This window comes from Anomaloglossus baeobatrachus, chromosome 6 (assembly GCF_048569485.1).
Source record: "Anomaloglossus baeobatrachus isolate aAnoBae1 chromosome 6, aAnoBae1.hap1, whole genome shotgun sequence".
Lineage (NCBI taxonomy): Eukaryota > Metazoa > Chordata > Amphibia > Anura > Aromobatidae > Anomaloglossus > Anomaloglossus baeobatrachus.
The window spans coordinates 229,389,589-229,407,335 of NC_134358.1; the positions used below are offsets into that span (position 1 = coordinate 229,389,589).

At 39.6% G+C, this 17,747-nt stretch overlaps 1 protein-coding gene across 3 annotated transcripts in view; it reads left to right on the forward strand.

The window, feature by feature from the left end:
• The window catches only part of ATXN1 (ataxin 1), a 447,406-nt gene that overhangs the window by 415,110 nt on the left and 14,549 nt on the right, over window positions 1-17,747 (forward strand). For all 3 annotated transcript variants that reach the window (XM_075314725.1, XM_075314727.1, XM_075314726.1), the window contains exon 6: window positions 4,187-6,230. In XM_075314725.1, the coding sequence (XP_075170840.1) occupies window positions 4,356-6,230 (1,875 nt within the window). In that variant the 5' untranslated portion in view covers window positions 4,187-4,355. The remainder of the gene's footprint in view (window positions 1-4,186; window positions 6,231-17,747) is intronic.

Below are 17,747 nucleotides of genomic sequence, written 5' to 3' on the forward strand. Positions count from 1 at the left end.
TGGGGGTTTCTGCTGCTTTGCCATGTCAGAGTTTCTTCAAGTATAGCTGTAACCAGGCACTCTACCACTAGTCGTGATGAGCGTGCACCCAAAGCATCATACTAAGGCAGCGTCCCACTGGCAGCATGTTCTAACTGATGAAGGTCTGAACTAAGACCGAAACGTCTTTTCTCTGGACTGGCTGCTGTTAAAAATAAAATTCACTTTTTCACTATATTAGAGTGCCTGATTACACCTATATTTACTCTACGAGTTTGGACCCTACCAGTGCACCCAGACATAGTCAGAAGTGTTGTGTCTTGTATAACAGGGTTTCTTAAAATATGACCTGGCATCTGCAATCTATTCCTGCAAAAATGCTGCTTGAAAAATCTAATTGCCCTCTTTCCCTTCTGAACCCTGCTGTGCACCCAAAAAGTAGTTTTCCATCACTTATGAGGTATTGGTGTATGCAGGAATAATTGCACAATACATTTTATGGTCTTCTTTTTCATTATGAAAATTAAAAATGTAGGGGAAAAGCAATATCTTTGTAGGAATAATATATAATAATTTTTTCATTTTCACAGCACAATGTTGAAGAAATTCTGTGAGGCACCTATGAGTTCCGTGTGTTCACTGCACCACTAAATAAATTCCATGAGGGGTGTAGCTTCCAAAACAAGGTCACTTGTGGGGGATTTCCACTCTTTAGGCATATCAGGGTATAGGCAAACACAACATGGCGTCCGCTATCTATTTCATCCAATTTTTCACTCCAAAAGTTCAAATCAAGGCAGCAAAGACTGAGACAGAGAGACTCCGTGCCAGAGAAAGTAAAATTAATGCAAAATTATTCTTCAACTACATAAATAGTAAGAAACTCATAAATTATAGTGTTGGCCCCTCAAAAATAGTCTGGGTGAAATGGTGGAAGAGGATGAAGGAAAGGCCAATCTGCTAAACTCTTTTTTCTCTACAGTATTTATATAAGAAATCCCATGACAAATGACATGATCAGGGAGACCAGAAATTCCCCATTAAATTTTACCTCCTTCACTCAGCAGGAAGTATGGCACCGCCTCAATATCACTAAACTAGATAAATTATCAGCCTGGATGGCATACACCCCCTAGTACTGCAGGGATTAAGTACGTTGATATTATTATTATTAGACCATTATTATTAATCTTCACAGATTCCATAATAACAGGAACTGTAATGCATGACTGGCACATGGCAAATGTGGTGCCAATATTCAAAAATGGGACAAAATCTGAGCCTGTAAATTATAGCCCGATAGGTTTAACCTCTACTGTGGGTAAAATCCTTGAGGGTTTCCTAAGAGATACCATCTTAGAGAATAATCTCATGACCCATTATCAACATATAGGATATAGGGAGTGAAGGAAAGAGCTGAGTCAAATATAGCCCAAAGACAGTAGGCATACTTTGGGGAATTATGATAGACTGACACATGGAAATAGAAATATTAGGTTTAAGTGGCTTAGTAAAAGCAAACATGGATACAGGAATATTCAGATACAGGGAGGTCATGATGATGTTGGAGACAGCAAACACAGTCATTGGTATTTTGTATTAGTGTAATGGTGATGCCAGGAGAAAAATTGCATATTTGGGTGTCATCAGCACGGAGATGGTGCTGCAAGTTAAATCTGCGGTCCAATAGGGCTGGAGTACACAGAAAAGAGGATGTGACCTTGGACTAAACTCGTTAGCAAACCCAGCAGCAAGGAGAAGATGATAGGAAGAAGATTCAGTAAAAGATATGTTAAAGGAGTGTTCAGAGACATAAGAGGAGTACCAAGAGAGAGTGGTATCCTTGAGGCCGATAGATCAGAGCATAGTAAGGAGGAGCTGATAGTCCTCAGGGTGAAATGGTGCAGACAGATCCAGGAGAATCAAAATTAGTGCCCAATGCTTTTCAGTCTAGTTTTACAAACTGACTTACATGGTGGCCATGGTTATGAATTCTATACCAAAAAGGTTAAAAAAAAACAATAAATGTGTACTCTAGTCTTCTTCTCATGTCAAAGTCCAATTAGATTTTTGCATTCCAATCCCCACCCAAGGCAAAAAGAAAAAGAGAAAAATTGAAACGTGGGCCAATCTATTTTGCAGCTCAATGTGAAGTTATTAATAACAAGCGTCACCATAAAAAAATCAGTTGAATATTACCAGATGGGTAGCTCTGGCTGCACTCTCACTCATGAACATTCTGATTGCCCACCACCGCTGACGGAGGCAATGCTGCAGAACGTTGGCTATTTATATGGTAGTAGAATATGCATGTAATTTTCTAATCTTCTGTGCTGTGAGGCAGATGTTCCCAGTAGAGAGAAAAAAATTATCACAAGTTCTTTAACAGTTATCCTTTGTGCAGCACAGTCTTCCCCTCACAGTTGTTTTCACACTTGCTTCAACACCCACCTACATAATCCTAATAAAAGTCAGCACTTTGAACTACACGGTGTTATCTGTTTTTTTTTTTTCTTTTCTTTTTTTTTTTTTGCTTATATTTCAGAAATACTGAGATTTTTAATGGCAGACGTAAAAGTGCAGAATTATTTTCCATAAGGTGAGATTATCTCTATACATATGGCATCTGATCTTTTAGTGTTTTTTTATAGATTAAAACTGAATCCAACAGAATTATTAAGCATGTAAAATTGAATTTATATGGAGGTACAGTAAGGCCTAAAAGAAGTAATTTTGTTTACACTTATATACAACCAATTCATGTTTCTTATAAAATATAAGCTATCCAGTGGAAGTATGTAAACTAAGAGTTTTGTGGACTACCTACATATCTATTGGGGGAGGAAAAGCAAAATTCCGATTTTTATTTATTTTTTTACTCCGATTTTTACACCGATTTTGAACAGGTTAACAGCTGTGGGCAGAGCTCCAAACCATTTGGGCTTATTAGAGGCAGATGATGGCTGAATAACACAGCCATCATCTGCCAGTAAAGATGAGGGTGCAGTCTCTGAGCCCACATGACAGAATTATACCTGACATATGACGTATCATGACATTATATATCGGTAAGGGTTTAACTAGTATTAACAAATGTTTGTAAAGTAGATCTAAATTCAGGTTCAGTTATAACATGTTCATAGATCTAATAAAACTACTGACAATGGCAAGAAACAATTAGAATAATTCTATCAAAGGGAAAAAAACAGTGATATTAGGACAATGACTAACAAGAGAAAATATACTGTTGCTGAAAATCTACTTAAAGATGTAATTTTTACTATTTTCATCTATCTATTGCTACTTTAGCAAATTAAACAACCATAATATGCCAGTTTCTTCTATTTTCTTTCAGAAATAAACACTTTGGTTTCAAATCACTTTGTAATTACTATGCTCGTCTTGTAAACCTTATACCTAAAGAAAAAAAATCCTCTATATCAAAAAGGTCCTAAGATTTGCATTTTTGCTCACCTGTAATACAGCAACTTGGCTTTTTAGTATAATAATAGTCCTCTATATTTGTTATTGTTATTTGTGATTTAGCAATTTAGCGGAACATATCCAGCAGGAATATTTCCTGCTGTGATATACAGTGTGTATATGTATATATACTGTATATACTGTGTAATATATATATATATATATATATATATATATATATATATATATATATATATATGCGTGTGTGTTGTTAATAATGGGAATTTTACGCATTTGATTGTGCCTGAAATGTGGGTAAAATACAAAGTAAAATATTAAAATTGTAATTTTTCACATTATATATAAATTATATATATAACATCCCATAAGATGCGGCCACCACCAGCTGGGCTCTTATATACAGCATTCTGACCAGTGCAGAGTGGTCGAATGGGTGTCTCCATTCTCCGAGACCGGCGCTATCTTTGTTCTCCTTCTTCTGAAGCCGGCGTGCATGACGTGTCCGGAGAACAGCACCACCCATTTGACCAGTCTTCATCGGAGCGACCTCCTAGGTGAGTATTATAAAGTGTTTTTTTTTATGTTCTACACAGCGGCCTGGGCTCTTATATACAGCATGTTAGAATGCTGTATATAAGAGCCCATTGGTGGTGGCCGCAGCTTATAGGCCCCAAATCTGGTGACAGGTTCCCTCTAAACTTTATTCTGTTTGCTTTTATCTAAATCCTTGTAAAATTATTCTCATGTGTTGTCTCTTTTCTAGATTCTACATCAGTCGTTGGAACATTGTGCTCCCAGGGAGATGATTCCCCATGAAGTTGTTGGGTTTCCTTCAGGAATTAAATGTGATTTTCCCTTCACCAGACTGAAATCAGCATCAGTCAGACAGTGAGCAGGAAGTGGTGGTTGGTGGTGGTGGCAGAAAGCAAAACATGAAATCTAATCAAGAAAGGAGCAATGAAAGCCTGCCACCAAAGAAACGTGAAATTCCCGCCACCAGTCGATCGTCTGAAGAGAAGACAGTCGGACCCACAAGTGAAAACCACCGTACAGACAGTTTATCATGGCTCCCCACCACAGTAAGCAGCCATGGTGGACGTCATCATGGGTCTGCAGGAACTTCTATAGAAGCTGGTTTACAGCAGGGGGTAGGTTTACATAAAACACATTCAACTGGTATAGACTATTCACCCCCCAGTGCTCCAAGGTCGGTACCAACAGCAACAACAGTTCCTGCCATGTATCAAACTGCGCAGTCTCAATCAGGGGCATCTGTATCTCCCGTGCAATATACTAATGTGCCCCAAATGTTCCAGTTTATTGGACCGCAGTATAGTGGACCATCATATGCAGGATTCATCAATTCGCAGCTAATTTCACCTACATCGAATTCCACATCAAGCGCTGTATCCTCAGCAGCAACAGGAGCCACCACTCCATCACAACGCACCCAGATGGAAGCGTATTCCACTATGCTGGCAAATGTAAGCAGCTTAAACCAGCAGGGGCATAAAATTGAATCACATCTAGATCGGACTCCTGGATTGATTGCAGCAGGATCACCACCTACCCAGTCAAGTCAATATGTCCATATTTCCAGCTCATCACAGAGTGGAGTCAGAACTCTATCACCACCAACTATCCCAGTACATTTACATACCCACCCAGTGATTCCACATACACTTACCCTGGGCACTTCCTCCCAAGTGGTTGTGCAGTACTCTGATTCAGGAGCTCATTTTATTGCTAGGGACCCTACAAAGAAAGAAGAAAGTTTCAGGTCACAAGCCAAGGAATTATTAAATGGTGAAATAGAAAAAGTTAGGAGATTTGTAGTTCCTTCCTCCACAGATGCACAGCTATTTAAAGCAGGCAATAATAAACCAGCTTCCCAACATTATGAGACAAGGCACGTAGTGGTGCACCCTAGTGCAGAATTTGGTGCTCGGGATCCCTCAGGTGTTCGGACCTCTGTCATGGTAGTGCCCAACAGCAACACAGCTGCCACGGACATTGATGTTCCACAAACCATTAAGAGAGAAACCTCACCCTCAACAGCTCATAACAAGGGAAGCTTACACTTAGGAAAACCAGCCCACCGGTCCTATGCTTTATCCCCACAACAGACTTTATGCGCAGAAAGCGTAAAAACAGTGGCCACTTTATCTCCTCACACAGTCATCCAGACAACTCACAGTGCAGCAGAGCAACTTTCTGTTGGGCTGCCTGCTGCAGCCTTTTATGCGGGTACACAACAGCCAGTTATTGGCTATCTCAGCAGTCAGCAGCAAACCATTGGCTATCCTGGAAATTTGCCACAGCACTTGGTGATTCCGGGCACTCAGCCTTTGCTCATACCAGTTGGCAATCCGGACATTGAATCATCTGCAGTGGGGGTAGCACCTGCTATTGTCACTTCATCTCCCCAGTTTGCAGCAGTGCCTCATACATTTGTCACTACTCCCATTCCTAAAAGCGATAACTACAGTGCTGAATCACTAGCAACTCAAACAGCCTACCAAACTGCTTTGGTTCCGGCTCAATTCCACCTCCCAGTTGTACAGTCTGTTGCTTCTCCTATGGCAGCTGCACCTACACTGCCCCCTTATTTTGCAAAAGGGTCAATCATTCAGCTAGCCAATGGTGAACTAAAAAAAGTAGAGGATTTGAAAACTGAAGACTTTATACAGAGCGCTGATATTAGCAACGACTTGAAAATAGACTCCAGCACAGTTGAGAGGATTGAGAATAGCCATAGTCCAGGCATTGCTGTGGTACAATTTGCTGTTGGAGAACACAGGGCACAGGTGAGTGTGAACGTTCTATTGGGGGCAGGAGTGTTGTACCATATATATTATAAGGCTTTGTTTTCAATTCTAATATTTTAAGACCTTTATACATATTAGAACAAAGTTAAGCCAAACACATATTTTGCAGGCACTAAGTATTTTTATGTAATAGGGGCCTCCTGACTCTCTCCTTATGGTAGAAAGATTGGGCATGTTGAAATTCAATTCCTGATCCTTTTGTTTTCAGGCAAGATAAACCACTTTGGCATGCTTGGCCAACTTTAGTTTGCATGTATATGAGATGTTGGGAGAAACAGCTGTTGACAGTTTGACCAACAATTACTGAAGGTGAATGTTCTCCTTTACTCTCACACAGAAAACCCTTAATATAAAAATGACCGAAATGTATATTATTTTAGAATATTTATCCAACACTCATCACCCAAGATACAAAGCCACTAGGAATGACCTCTTGTGCACTTTGACTAAGACTTTGACTAGGATAATACAGAGTTTGTCTCGTCTGATCAGCCATTCATAGGTGGACTTGCTTTTTTCTAAGCATATTTCATTTTCAGGACAGATGATCAGACATTAAGTCTCTGTACACATCTACGCCAGAGACTCCATTAGAAGCCTTGGTCTCAGATTTAGTTAATTGATAGACACGGTGAAACAAATCTGAGGGACCTTCTATAGTTCATGTGGTCTCTTAACTGGTGTCCATCATGCAACGAATCCAGCACTTGTGTTAATTTCACTGCTTGCTCCTATCACAGAGCAGACAACAGAATTTACTAATGCCGATGTGACTAAGAATTGTTAGGTTCCAGAAGGCAACTTTCCATTGACGATCAAGGCACAGAATGCACCTAAAATACATAATAAATATAGTGCAGGTCGAGAAATACGGTTTTCTGGCTCAAATGACAGAATTCTGGTGAATTTAGTTTGTGCTAGAGATAACATTTAAGTGGAACAGATTTAAAAAGGAAAAATCCCATGGCCCGTCTTTCATGAAAATGTTTGTCTTTATTGATTCATATTAAAAAATAAATTCAGGTACGGTACTTATTCTGGACAACCGTCCCGCTGACGCATTTCAGACTACTACTGGTTGTCTAGAATATGTACCTGAATTTTTTTTTAATATGAATCAATAAAGACAAGAATTTTTATGCAAGACAGACCACGGGATTTTTCCTTTCTAAATTTTGTCTTACATGGTGGATTCCAGCCACATAGTCCCTGGTCCGAGGATCCATGAGAAGATCGGTGAGATCCCTAAACCTCCTTTTGACTCAGTTTAAGTGGACCAGGGCTGTCTAAACCTGAACGTTTGAGGAGTGATGTGGGCATTATTTTCTCTTTCTGTCTTTCTTTCTTGAAGACTGAATTGAATAAATTAAGTGATGTGGGCATTATTCTTTCTTTCTTTCTTTCTTTCTTTATTTCTCTTTTGTTCTTTCTTTATTTCTTTCTCTTTTGTTCTTTCTTTCTATTTCAGTTGTTTTTCTTTGTTTTTCTTTCTTTCTTGAATGAATGAAGACTGAGTTAAATGAATGTCAAGTGAATGAAAACTGAATGTAGTCAAGGCTAAAGATTGGAATTACTCTGGCTTACAATGGCTCTCACTGTGCTAATGGGTTCCCAGGACCTTTGTAATGCCAGTGTTGTCCTATCTGATCTAATATATTTCAAAGAATCAATTAAAACTTGTCATTTGATTGATAAAGGTCATTTACTCTGTTTTCACAACCAGTGAAGTGGTTTCTATTAGAATAAAGAAGTAATTTGGACTTCCTATTACTCCATCTATAGACAAAGGCATAGGTAGAGTTCATGTGGAACATGGAAAAATCTTTAACAGGGTTTCCCAATTACCCTGTGAAATTTTATAGTAAAGGAAATCTCTAATGAAAAAGCAGATTGGACCTGGGTGTGACTGCTGCCTCTCTATTGCCTATTTTTACTTTCACAAACTGTTTTATAAAAAAAATTCTTTACCATAAGCAATCTGCTGGAAGATGGGCAACGCAGCAGCTTCACAGTTACGGTACACACTCTTTTTGCCAGTTAATAATCTTAAATGGTTGACCACTACATTACATTTTTATTGATGGCCTATCCTCAGGAGAGACTATCAATATCTGATTGGTGGGGTGCAAGACACAGCAGTGGCTGAAAATTCTCAGATGCTGCCAACACATAATAGCTCTGTATTTTCTATAGTGCCATTGTGTGGGTATTGCAGATTCACATCCTATTCAGAAGATTAGGGTGTGGATCTGTAGTCGTCATTCACAGCCAATATAATTTTGATGGGGCTGCTGTGTTCTGGCAGCATCTGAGAACTTTCATCTTCATCTTACATCCTCTGCTAGTAATGGCTGATCGACGGGTGTGCCGGGTGTCCTACACTCGCTGATCAAATATTTGGGCCGTATCCGAAGGATATGCCATCATTAAAATAGTAGCGGTCAAACTTCTCAATGCAACACAATGACATTTTATGTAACCTGATTCCCACCAAAAGAATCCTTTGTAGTATCTACATTACAAACAGACAAACAAGAGAATTACATGCCAAAGGTTTGAACTACTAAAACAAAACAAAAAAAAAAAAAAAAAGTGATACATTTTTTTTTAGATGTTTTGCATATCAAAATGGCCATTTTCATTCCTGCCCAGTAGCCACGTCACATCTAACTCATTATATTGGGTCTTACTCTATTTTATCACCTCTCTCGGGGTTTTAAAACCTACATATATGGGCAAATATATATGTAGGTTTTAAAACCCAGAGAGAGGTAGTAAAATAGAGTACAACCCAGTACAATCAGATTGCCATGATGTGGCTGCTGGGCACGTATGAAAATAACAATTTCGTTGTGCAAAACATTAACATAAAATGTATTATTTTTTGTTTGTTTTTTAGTAGTATCTACATTGTATTTTTTTCTACAGAGCAGCCCCTTATTCACTACAATATAACCTGACGGTTACCCTACACTTTCTGCAGACTTATTAGGCAAATGAGTATTTTGATCACATGATAATTTTTATACATGTTGTCCTACTCCAAGCTGTATAGGCTTGAGAGCCAACTACCAATTAAGTAAATAAAGTAATGTGCATCTCTATAATGAGGAGGGGGGGGGTGTAATGACATCAACACCCTATATAAGGAGTGCATACTTATTAGGCAACTTCCTTTCGTTTGGCAAAATGGGTCAGAAGAGAGATTTGATGGGCTCTGAAAAGTCCAAAATCGTGAGATGTCTTGCAGAGGGATGCAGTAGTCTTGAAATTGCCAAACTTTTGAAGCGTGATCACTGAACAATCAAGCGTTTCATGGCAAATAGCCAACAGGGTCACAAGAAGCGTGTTGGGCAAAAAAGGCACAAAATAACTGCCCGTGAATTGAGGAAAATCAAACGTGAAGCTGCCAAGATGCCATTTGCCAGCAGTTTGGCCATATTTTAGAGCTGCAACGTTACTGGAGTATCAAAAAGCACAAGGTATGCCATAGTCAGGGACATGGCCAAGGTAAGGAAGGATGAAAAATGACCACCTTTGAACAAGAAACATAAGATAAAACGTCAAGACTGGGCCAAGAAATATCTTAATAATGATTTTTCAAAGGTTTTATGGACTGATGAAATGAGAGTAACTCTTGATGGGCCAGATGGATGCGCCAGAGGCTGGATCAGTAAAGGACAGAGAGCTCCACTCCGACTCAGACGCCAGCAAGGTGGAGGTGGGGTACTGGTATGGGCTGGTATCATCAAAGATGAACTTGTAGGACCTTTTTGGGTTGAGGATGGGGTGAAGCTCAACTCCCAGACCTACTGCCAGTTTCTGGAAGACAGCTTCTTCAAGCAGTGGTACAGGAAGAAGTCGGTATCGGTATCGTTCAAGAAAAACATGATTTTCATGCAGGACAATGCTCCATCACATGCATCCAACTACTCCACAAAGATGAAAGAATAATGACATGGCCCCCTTGTGCACCTGATCTAATCCCCATAGAGAACCTGCGGTACCTCATAAAACGGAAGATCTACAGGGAGGGAAAACAGTACACCTCTCGGAACAGTGTCTGGGAGGCTGTGCTGGCTGCTGCATGTAATGTTGATCATAAAAAGATCAAGCAACTGACAGAATCTATGGATGGTAGGCTGTTGGGTGTCATCAGAAAGAAAGGTGGCTATATTGGTCACTAACTTTTGGGGGTTTTGTTTTTGCATGTCAGAAATGTTTATTTCTAAATTTTGTGCAGTTTTTGGTTTACCTGGTGAAAATAAACAAGTGAGATGGGAATATATTTGTTTTTTATTAAATTGCCTAATAATTCTGCACAGTAATAGTTACCTGCACAAACAGATATCCTCCTAAGATAGCCAAATCTAAAAAACCCCACTCCAACTGCCAAAAATATTAAGCTTTGATATTTATGAGTCTTTTGGGTTGATTGAAACCATAGTTGTTGATCAATAGTAAAAAAAATCCGCTAACATACAACTCACCGAATAATTCTGCACCCAGTGTATATTTTTTTTGCTCTGTAAATAGGCCACATAACAATATTCATTAACTGTCAGCAATAATGACATTGGCTTATTAAAAGTGCACATGAGGACAAGCCTGTTACTTAAACCACTTAGATCAGTTCCCTAGTTATTGAACATAGAACTGTGAAATCTGGATGATAACATCACATACAAATAACTAGCTAAATTCCCCCACCTACGATTTTAAAGGGCAAGCCCAGTTATGGGTGAGTAATATCGCAAGTAGTTTAGTATTGTTGGTTGCTGTATTTGCTTCAGTGTGTTGTGGTGTGTTCTGTGGATAAATGCCATCAGATATGAAACATTCCTCTTCCTTTCTCTGCTTCTACAGCTAACGAATGAAGTGACATGTATGAGTTATTATTGCTTTTGTTATTTTTTTTTTATTATCTCTAAGTAGGATTTTGCCATTGACCTCTGAATATTACCCTATACCAGCGTATAATGTAAATTATATATGCCATACTGCATTACTCTCATAGTCGCCATCTTACAGTATGTTTGCAATAAATCCCATTTGTACATTTAATAGCTACCTGCTTGGCTATGAAAATTGTATGTAGCTAGCATATAATCTGAGGTGTGAACAGGAACCAATGTACATCTGTAAAGCCATCAGCATAAAATGATGTACCGTATACATTTAAATACATTATCAGTCTTCAAGTAGACAAACCGCAACTGAAATCATATTATACTTTTCTATGAGGGGACATGAGTTCTCTCCATGCTTAGCTAAATTGTAATATATTCATTTATTGCTGAATTCTTCTAATATCGATTATATTACAATTCACTTTTCTGGTCTCTAATATCGTAGACCGTGGTTTTAGGATTGTCTTTTAATCCCTATGAAGTATGAAGACAATGTTAAAAAGAAATTGTAGTCAGCAGTAAGACTGATTGCGTGACTCAAGGACTTTTTCTTCATGTAATTACTTTAATTTAATGTCACTAATCTTTTGTTTGCAGTTTGCCTTAGAGGCCTTCATATTCTCACAATGGTCTACTTACACCAATATTTACATGTAAAATAAGTTATGAAAGTACCGTGGTAAATCATTTTTGAAAAGTAAAATAAGTATGATATTACTATATTTTTGTGGTTTTGTCAATGATTTTAAAATCTTCATCTACTGTGTAACATTTTTAATCAAAGCGTAGAAAAATAAAAATAAGGTTTTCTTAAAAAGAAGCTGCAAATGACCTATTGTGTAAATAACGTACTTGTGTTACATGCATGTTTTCAAAATTTGGGGCAATATATTTTTTATATCACGATTAGTGATAATGTTCAGATCCGGTGGGTCCGGCTGAACATTGAAAAAAAAAAAAAAAAAAGTCTGGTTTGGGATGGACTTGAACCCAAACATCTGCTTGGACGCCGAACCCCATATAAATCTATGCGGACCCGAACATCTGCTGTAAAAAATGGAGTTAGGGGTAAGCATTATACTTACCAAGCCTCCCGTGCGGCTGTAATGCTACTTCCTGGTCCGCTCATCAGCCCTCATACATATTCACTGCTTTCCCCACCCACCGGCAGCTCTCATTGGCTGTTGGTGGCCCACGCGCCCATCCATTCTAACAGCGCCTGGGATTGGTTGAGATCAGAGATCTGTCTGCATGCTTATAATAGAATGTAAAATAAATACATTTTAAAAAATGGCGTACAGATAAAGCCACGGCTATAGGTTGCCGTGGGGAGGCTCGGTAAGTATATTACTACTGCTTTAACCCTTTTGTTTTTTATTATCCGAGTTGTGAACTTGAACTGTAACATGTACTTCCCAGAGAAGTATGTGTCTGGATCCGGGACCCTGAGCACCTGTTGTTCGGTTCAGACGCTGAACTTTACAGTTCGGGTTCGCTCATCACAAACCATGATCTCTATTAAAAACTCTAATTGAGTAATTTTGCAAATTTTACAGTGACCACTAAGAACTTTTTTTATTTCAGGAAGATTTTTAACACTAGAACTACTGGAATCGTGACACCTGTATAGAAATACATGGTGCAAAGTAGTCAAAATGACTACCTCAGTAGTTGTAGTGTTAAAGGGGCTTTACACGCAGCGACATCGCTAATGCGGAGTCGTTGGGGTCACGGAATTCGTGACGCACATCCGGCCGCATTAGCGATGCCATTGCGTGTGACACCGATAAGCGATTTTGCATCGTTGCAAAAACGTGCAAAATCGCTAATCGGCGACATGGGGGTCCATTCTTAAAAATCGTTACTGCAGCAGTAACGAAGTTGTTCCTCGTTCCTGCGGCAGCACACATCGCTCAGTGTGACACCGCAGGAACGAGGAATCTCTCCTTACCTGCCTCCCGGCTGCTATGCAGAAGGAAGGAGGTGGGCGGGATGTTACGTCCCGCTCATCTCCGCCCCTCTGCTGCTATTGGGCGGCGGTTCAGTGACACTTCAGTGACGTCGCTGTGACGCCGCACGGACCGCCCCCTTAGAAAGGAGGCGGTTCGCCGGTCACAGCGACATCGCCGGACAGGTAAGTATGTGTGACGGCTCTGGGCGATGTTGTGCGGCACGGGCAGCGATTTGCCCGTGTCGCGCAACAGATGGGGGCGGGTGCCCACACTAGCGATATCGGGACCGATATCGCAGTGTGTAAAGTAGCCTTTAAGCAAAGATTACAGAAAGGATTACAGTGATCGCTAACACTTCTATATACAGCTGATAACACAGGATCCACCAATCACAATTGGCTATGTCACAGTGACTATGAGGTTCATACCATAAAACTTACCATAAAAATTAGGACTTAATAAAAAAGCCTATTTTCTTGAACCTCATGACAGATAAAAAAAATGGAATTCTCAGGGTGAAGTGGGAATCCAATAAGAACATAAACTGCCCACTTTCTCACTTTTGACCTTCATAATCTACTCATTCAGTATAAGGCCGAATTCAGGTGTCAGAGAAACATGTTTCTTCTGTGAACCGTGATGTACAGACTAGCCTCTTGTCTCCTGGCCCAAACCCAACAGCCTTTAACAGCCTCATATATGCCAATGAGACCTGTGGCCAGTTCATATACCACTGATCATACACAAATCATGTCTCATTGGCATCTGAATTTTACCTCAGTCTGTAATCTCCCAACGTAGATATTATCTAAGTCCTCTAACACCTCTGTTTGCCAGAGGTGTCAGGTAAGGATATCATCAGTAGTGATGAGGAGCACTACCATGCTTGGTACTTGTTAAGAGCAGTTGGATGCTCAGATGGGTGCAACTTCAGCACCCAAGTATAATGGAAGTCAATAGGAGACTCGAGCGTTTTGCCAGAAGATTTCCTGAAAAAATTATTGACTTCCCCATTGACTTCCATTATACTCGGGTGCTCAAGATGTGTCCATCCGAACAACCAACTGCACTTAAAGAGTACCGAGCACCCGAGCATGGTAGTGTTCTTCATCACTAATCATCAGAGCTCCTGTACACATACAGTGTCTACAAGTAGTATTCAACCCCCTGCAGATTTAGCAGGTTTGATAAGATGCAAATAAGTTAGAGCCTTCAAACTTCCAACAAGAGCAGGATTTATTAACAGATGCATAAATCTTACAAACCAACAAGTTATGTTGCTCAGTTAAATTTTAATAAATTTTCAACATAAAAGTGTGGGTCAATTATTATTCAACCCCTAGGTTTAATATTTTGTGGAATAACCCTTGTTTGCAATTACAGCTAATAATCGTCTTTTATAAGACCTGATCAGGCCGGCACAGGTCTCTGGAGTTATCTTGGCCCACTCCTCCATGCAGATCTTCTCCAAGTTATCTAGGTTCTTTGGGTGTCTCATGTGGACTTTAATCTTGAGCTCTTTCCACAAGTGTTCAATTGGGTTAAGGTCAGGAGACTGACTAGGCCACTGCAACACCTTGATTTTTTCCCTCTTGAACCAGGCCTTGGTTTTCTTGGCTGTGTGCTTTGGGTTGTTGTCTTGTTGGAAGATGAAATGACGACCCATCTTAAGATCCTTGATAGAGGAGCGGTGGTTCTTGGCCAAAATCTCCAGGTAGGCCATGCTATCCATCTTCCCATGGATGCGGACCAGATGGCCAGGCCCCTTGGCTGAGAAACAGCCCCACAGCATGATGCTGCCACCACCATGCTTGACTGTAGGGATGGTATTCTTGGGGTCGTATGCAGTGCCATCCAGTTTCCAAACGTCACGTGTGTGGTTGGCACCAAAGATCTCGATCTTGGTCTCATCAGACCAGAGAACCTTGAACCAGTCTGTCTCAGAGTCCTCCAAGTGATCATGAGCAAACTGTAGACGAGCCTTGACATGACGCTTTGAAAGTAAAGGTACCTTACGGGCTCGTCTGGAACGGAGACCATTGCGATGGAGTACGTTACTTATGGTATTGACTGAACCAATGTCCCCACTGCCATGAGATCTTCCCGGAGCTCCTTCCTTGTTGTCCTTGGGTTAGCCTTGACTCTTCGGACAAGCCTGGCCTCGGCACGGGAGGAAACTTTCAAAGGCTGTCCAGTTCGTGGAAGGCTAACAGTAGTTCCATAAGCCTTCCACTTCCGGATGATGCTCCCAACAGTGGAGACAGGTAGGCCCAACTCCTTGGAAAGGGTTTTGTACCCCTTGCCTGCCTTGTGACCCTCCACGATCTTGTCTCTGATGGCCTTGGAATGCTCCTTTTGTCTTTCCCATGTTGACCATGTATGAGTGCTGTTCACAAGTTTGGGGAGGGTCTTAATTAGTCAGAAAAGGCTGGAAAAAGAGATAATTAATCCAAACATGTGAAGCTCATTGTTCTTTGTGCCTGAAATACTTCTTAATACTTTATGGGAAACAAACAGAATTCTTGTTGTTTGAGGGGTTGAATAATAAATGACCCTCTGAATAAACTTTTCTCAATTTAAAAAAAAAAGAAAGAACATTCTTTTTTGCTGCAGTGCATTTCACACTTCCAGGCTGATCTACAGTCCAAATGTCACAATGCCAAGTTAATTCCGAATGTGTAAACCTGTTAAATCTGCAGGGGGTTGAATACTACTTGTAGGCACTGTAACTGCAAGGTCAGGAGAGTCCTGCAAGTATTGCTGGTTTCTGGAGAGACTGGACTACATAACAGTCATTTCTTCAGACACATGACTGGTAGCGTGCCTGGAGGGTGGTATCTCATTCCCTTGTTCTTCTGATTTCTTAAAATATTTGTTTATGTATGCTGCAGGAGGGAGTAGACAACCAGATGTACATGGAAAGAGATCCAATAAAACTACACTAAAACAACTATGTGACAAATTAAATGATGCTATACAAATAAGCCAGATACTTTGTTTTATAGAGTTTACTGTAACCCGATTAGGTAACATGGCCCTATTTATTGAAGAGGGTGTCCCAGGCAAGACGAAATGGTCTGCCTTTTATCAAAAACATTACTTGTCTTCTCCATGGGTTGTATTTGGAATCACAATATGGAATTTAATTAATGAAGCTGAGCTGTAATACTAGACCTAGCCAATACATAGGTGTGGTACTATTTCTAATCTTAGACAACCTCTTTAAAAAACACTTTATTGCTCCCTCCTTTAGCCAATAACAATGGGTTAAAATGTGTGCAGTCCAATCTTTATGCATTGCTGTCTTCTGCTGTTTCCAGCGCTGCTGCAGTTCTCTGCTGCATCACATGGCTACAGCTCGGACTAGTTCTTTTCTTAGTGTAAGACTATGAGATCATTATTCTGAGTCTTATAGACTTGCATTGATAAAGTGACCTCTAGTGTACACACATGGCAGCGTGTTAGACAGCTGGTCACAACTGCAGTCTTGTAATGCTGGAGAAGACCGGGGCAGTGCTGGAAACGGCAGAAGACAACGATGGGTAAGTTTTGTAATGCACCCTCCCTTATTGAATATCATATTAAAGGTTTTATTTGTTTAGTTATTTATTTTAGTCATTCTTGTAGATAACTTATTGATGTAAAATTAAATTTTTACATTTTCTGACAGTTGCAGTTCCAATCAACAGTTATTGGTCTGTTAAGCCCAAAAGTTATGAATTAAATACCTTTATTCATTAGAATCAAATTAGTTTTATTGAAGTTTAGAGTTATAAACATTTTTAGACTCTTCTTTTACTAAATCAGTTTTAATAATGCAAGTCTTTATTAATTTTTTATAACCCATCCATTTTTGTTAAATAACATAGGGCGATTAATAAATCCTACTTGGTTTTATTCCCAAGATAGTTCTCATGGCACTAACTTCTCTTACTAAAGAGACAAATGTTCACTTTCTTTTTATGTGAAATGTACTTTTTATGAATTTTTTATTTATTTAGAATTTCTCCTATCACTTTCTATAGTCATGGCCAAAAGAATTGGCACCCTTGAAATTGTTTCAGAAAATGAAGTATTTCTCCCAGGAAACTATTGCCATTGCACTTTATGTCATACACATGTTTATTCCCTTTGTGAGCATTGAAACAACACAAAAAAAAACAGAGGAAAAAAACTCGGCAAATTGGACATAATTTCACACAAGACAAAAGTGGGTTAATCAACTTCCAAGTTATGTTTCAAAGAAGAAATTAGGGGCTTATTCCAATGTTGCAGACCACATTACTCTCTACTTAATCATAAAATTATTGTATACAAATGAATAGCATACCAATAATAGGCACTAAAAGGGGGCATTTTCATTAATGCTTTTTATTTTTCTATCCTCATATCCAAAAAAAGATTACACCGCAGGGTGAAATATGGCAATGTTTCGGGCATTGTACCCTTCGTCAGTCTAAGGACAGGGTATGTATGGAATATCTTAGATTAAAAAAATGCAAAAAATCCACCTGTACCACTATAGGAAGGGATGGAATCACTGGGCTATCTAGAGATCCAAAGAGAGTGTAAAAAATACTATTGCCCATAGGAGAAGAAACCTAATGGTACAACATAAGGTAGATATAGAGGAA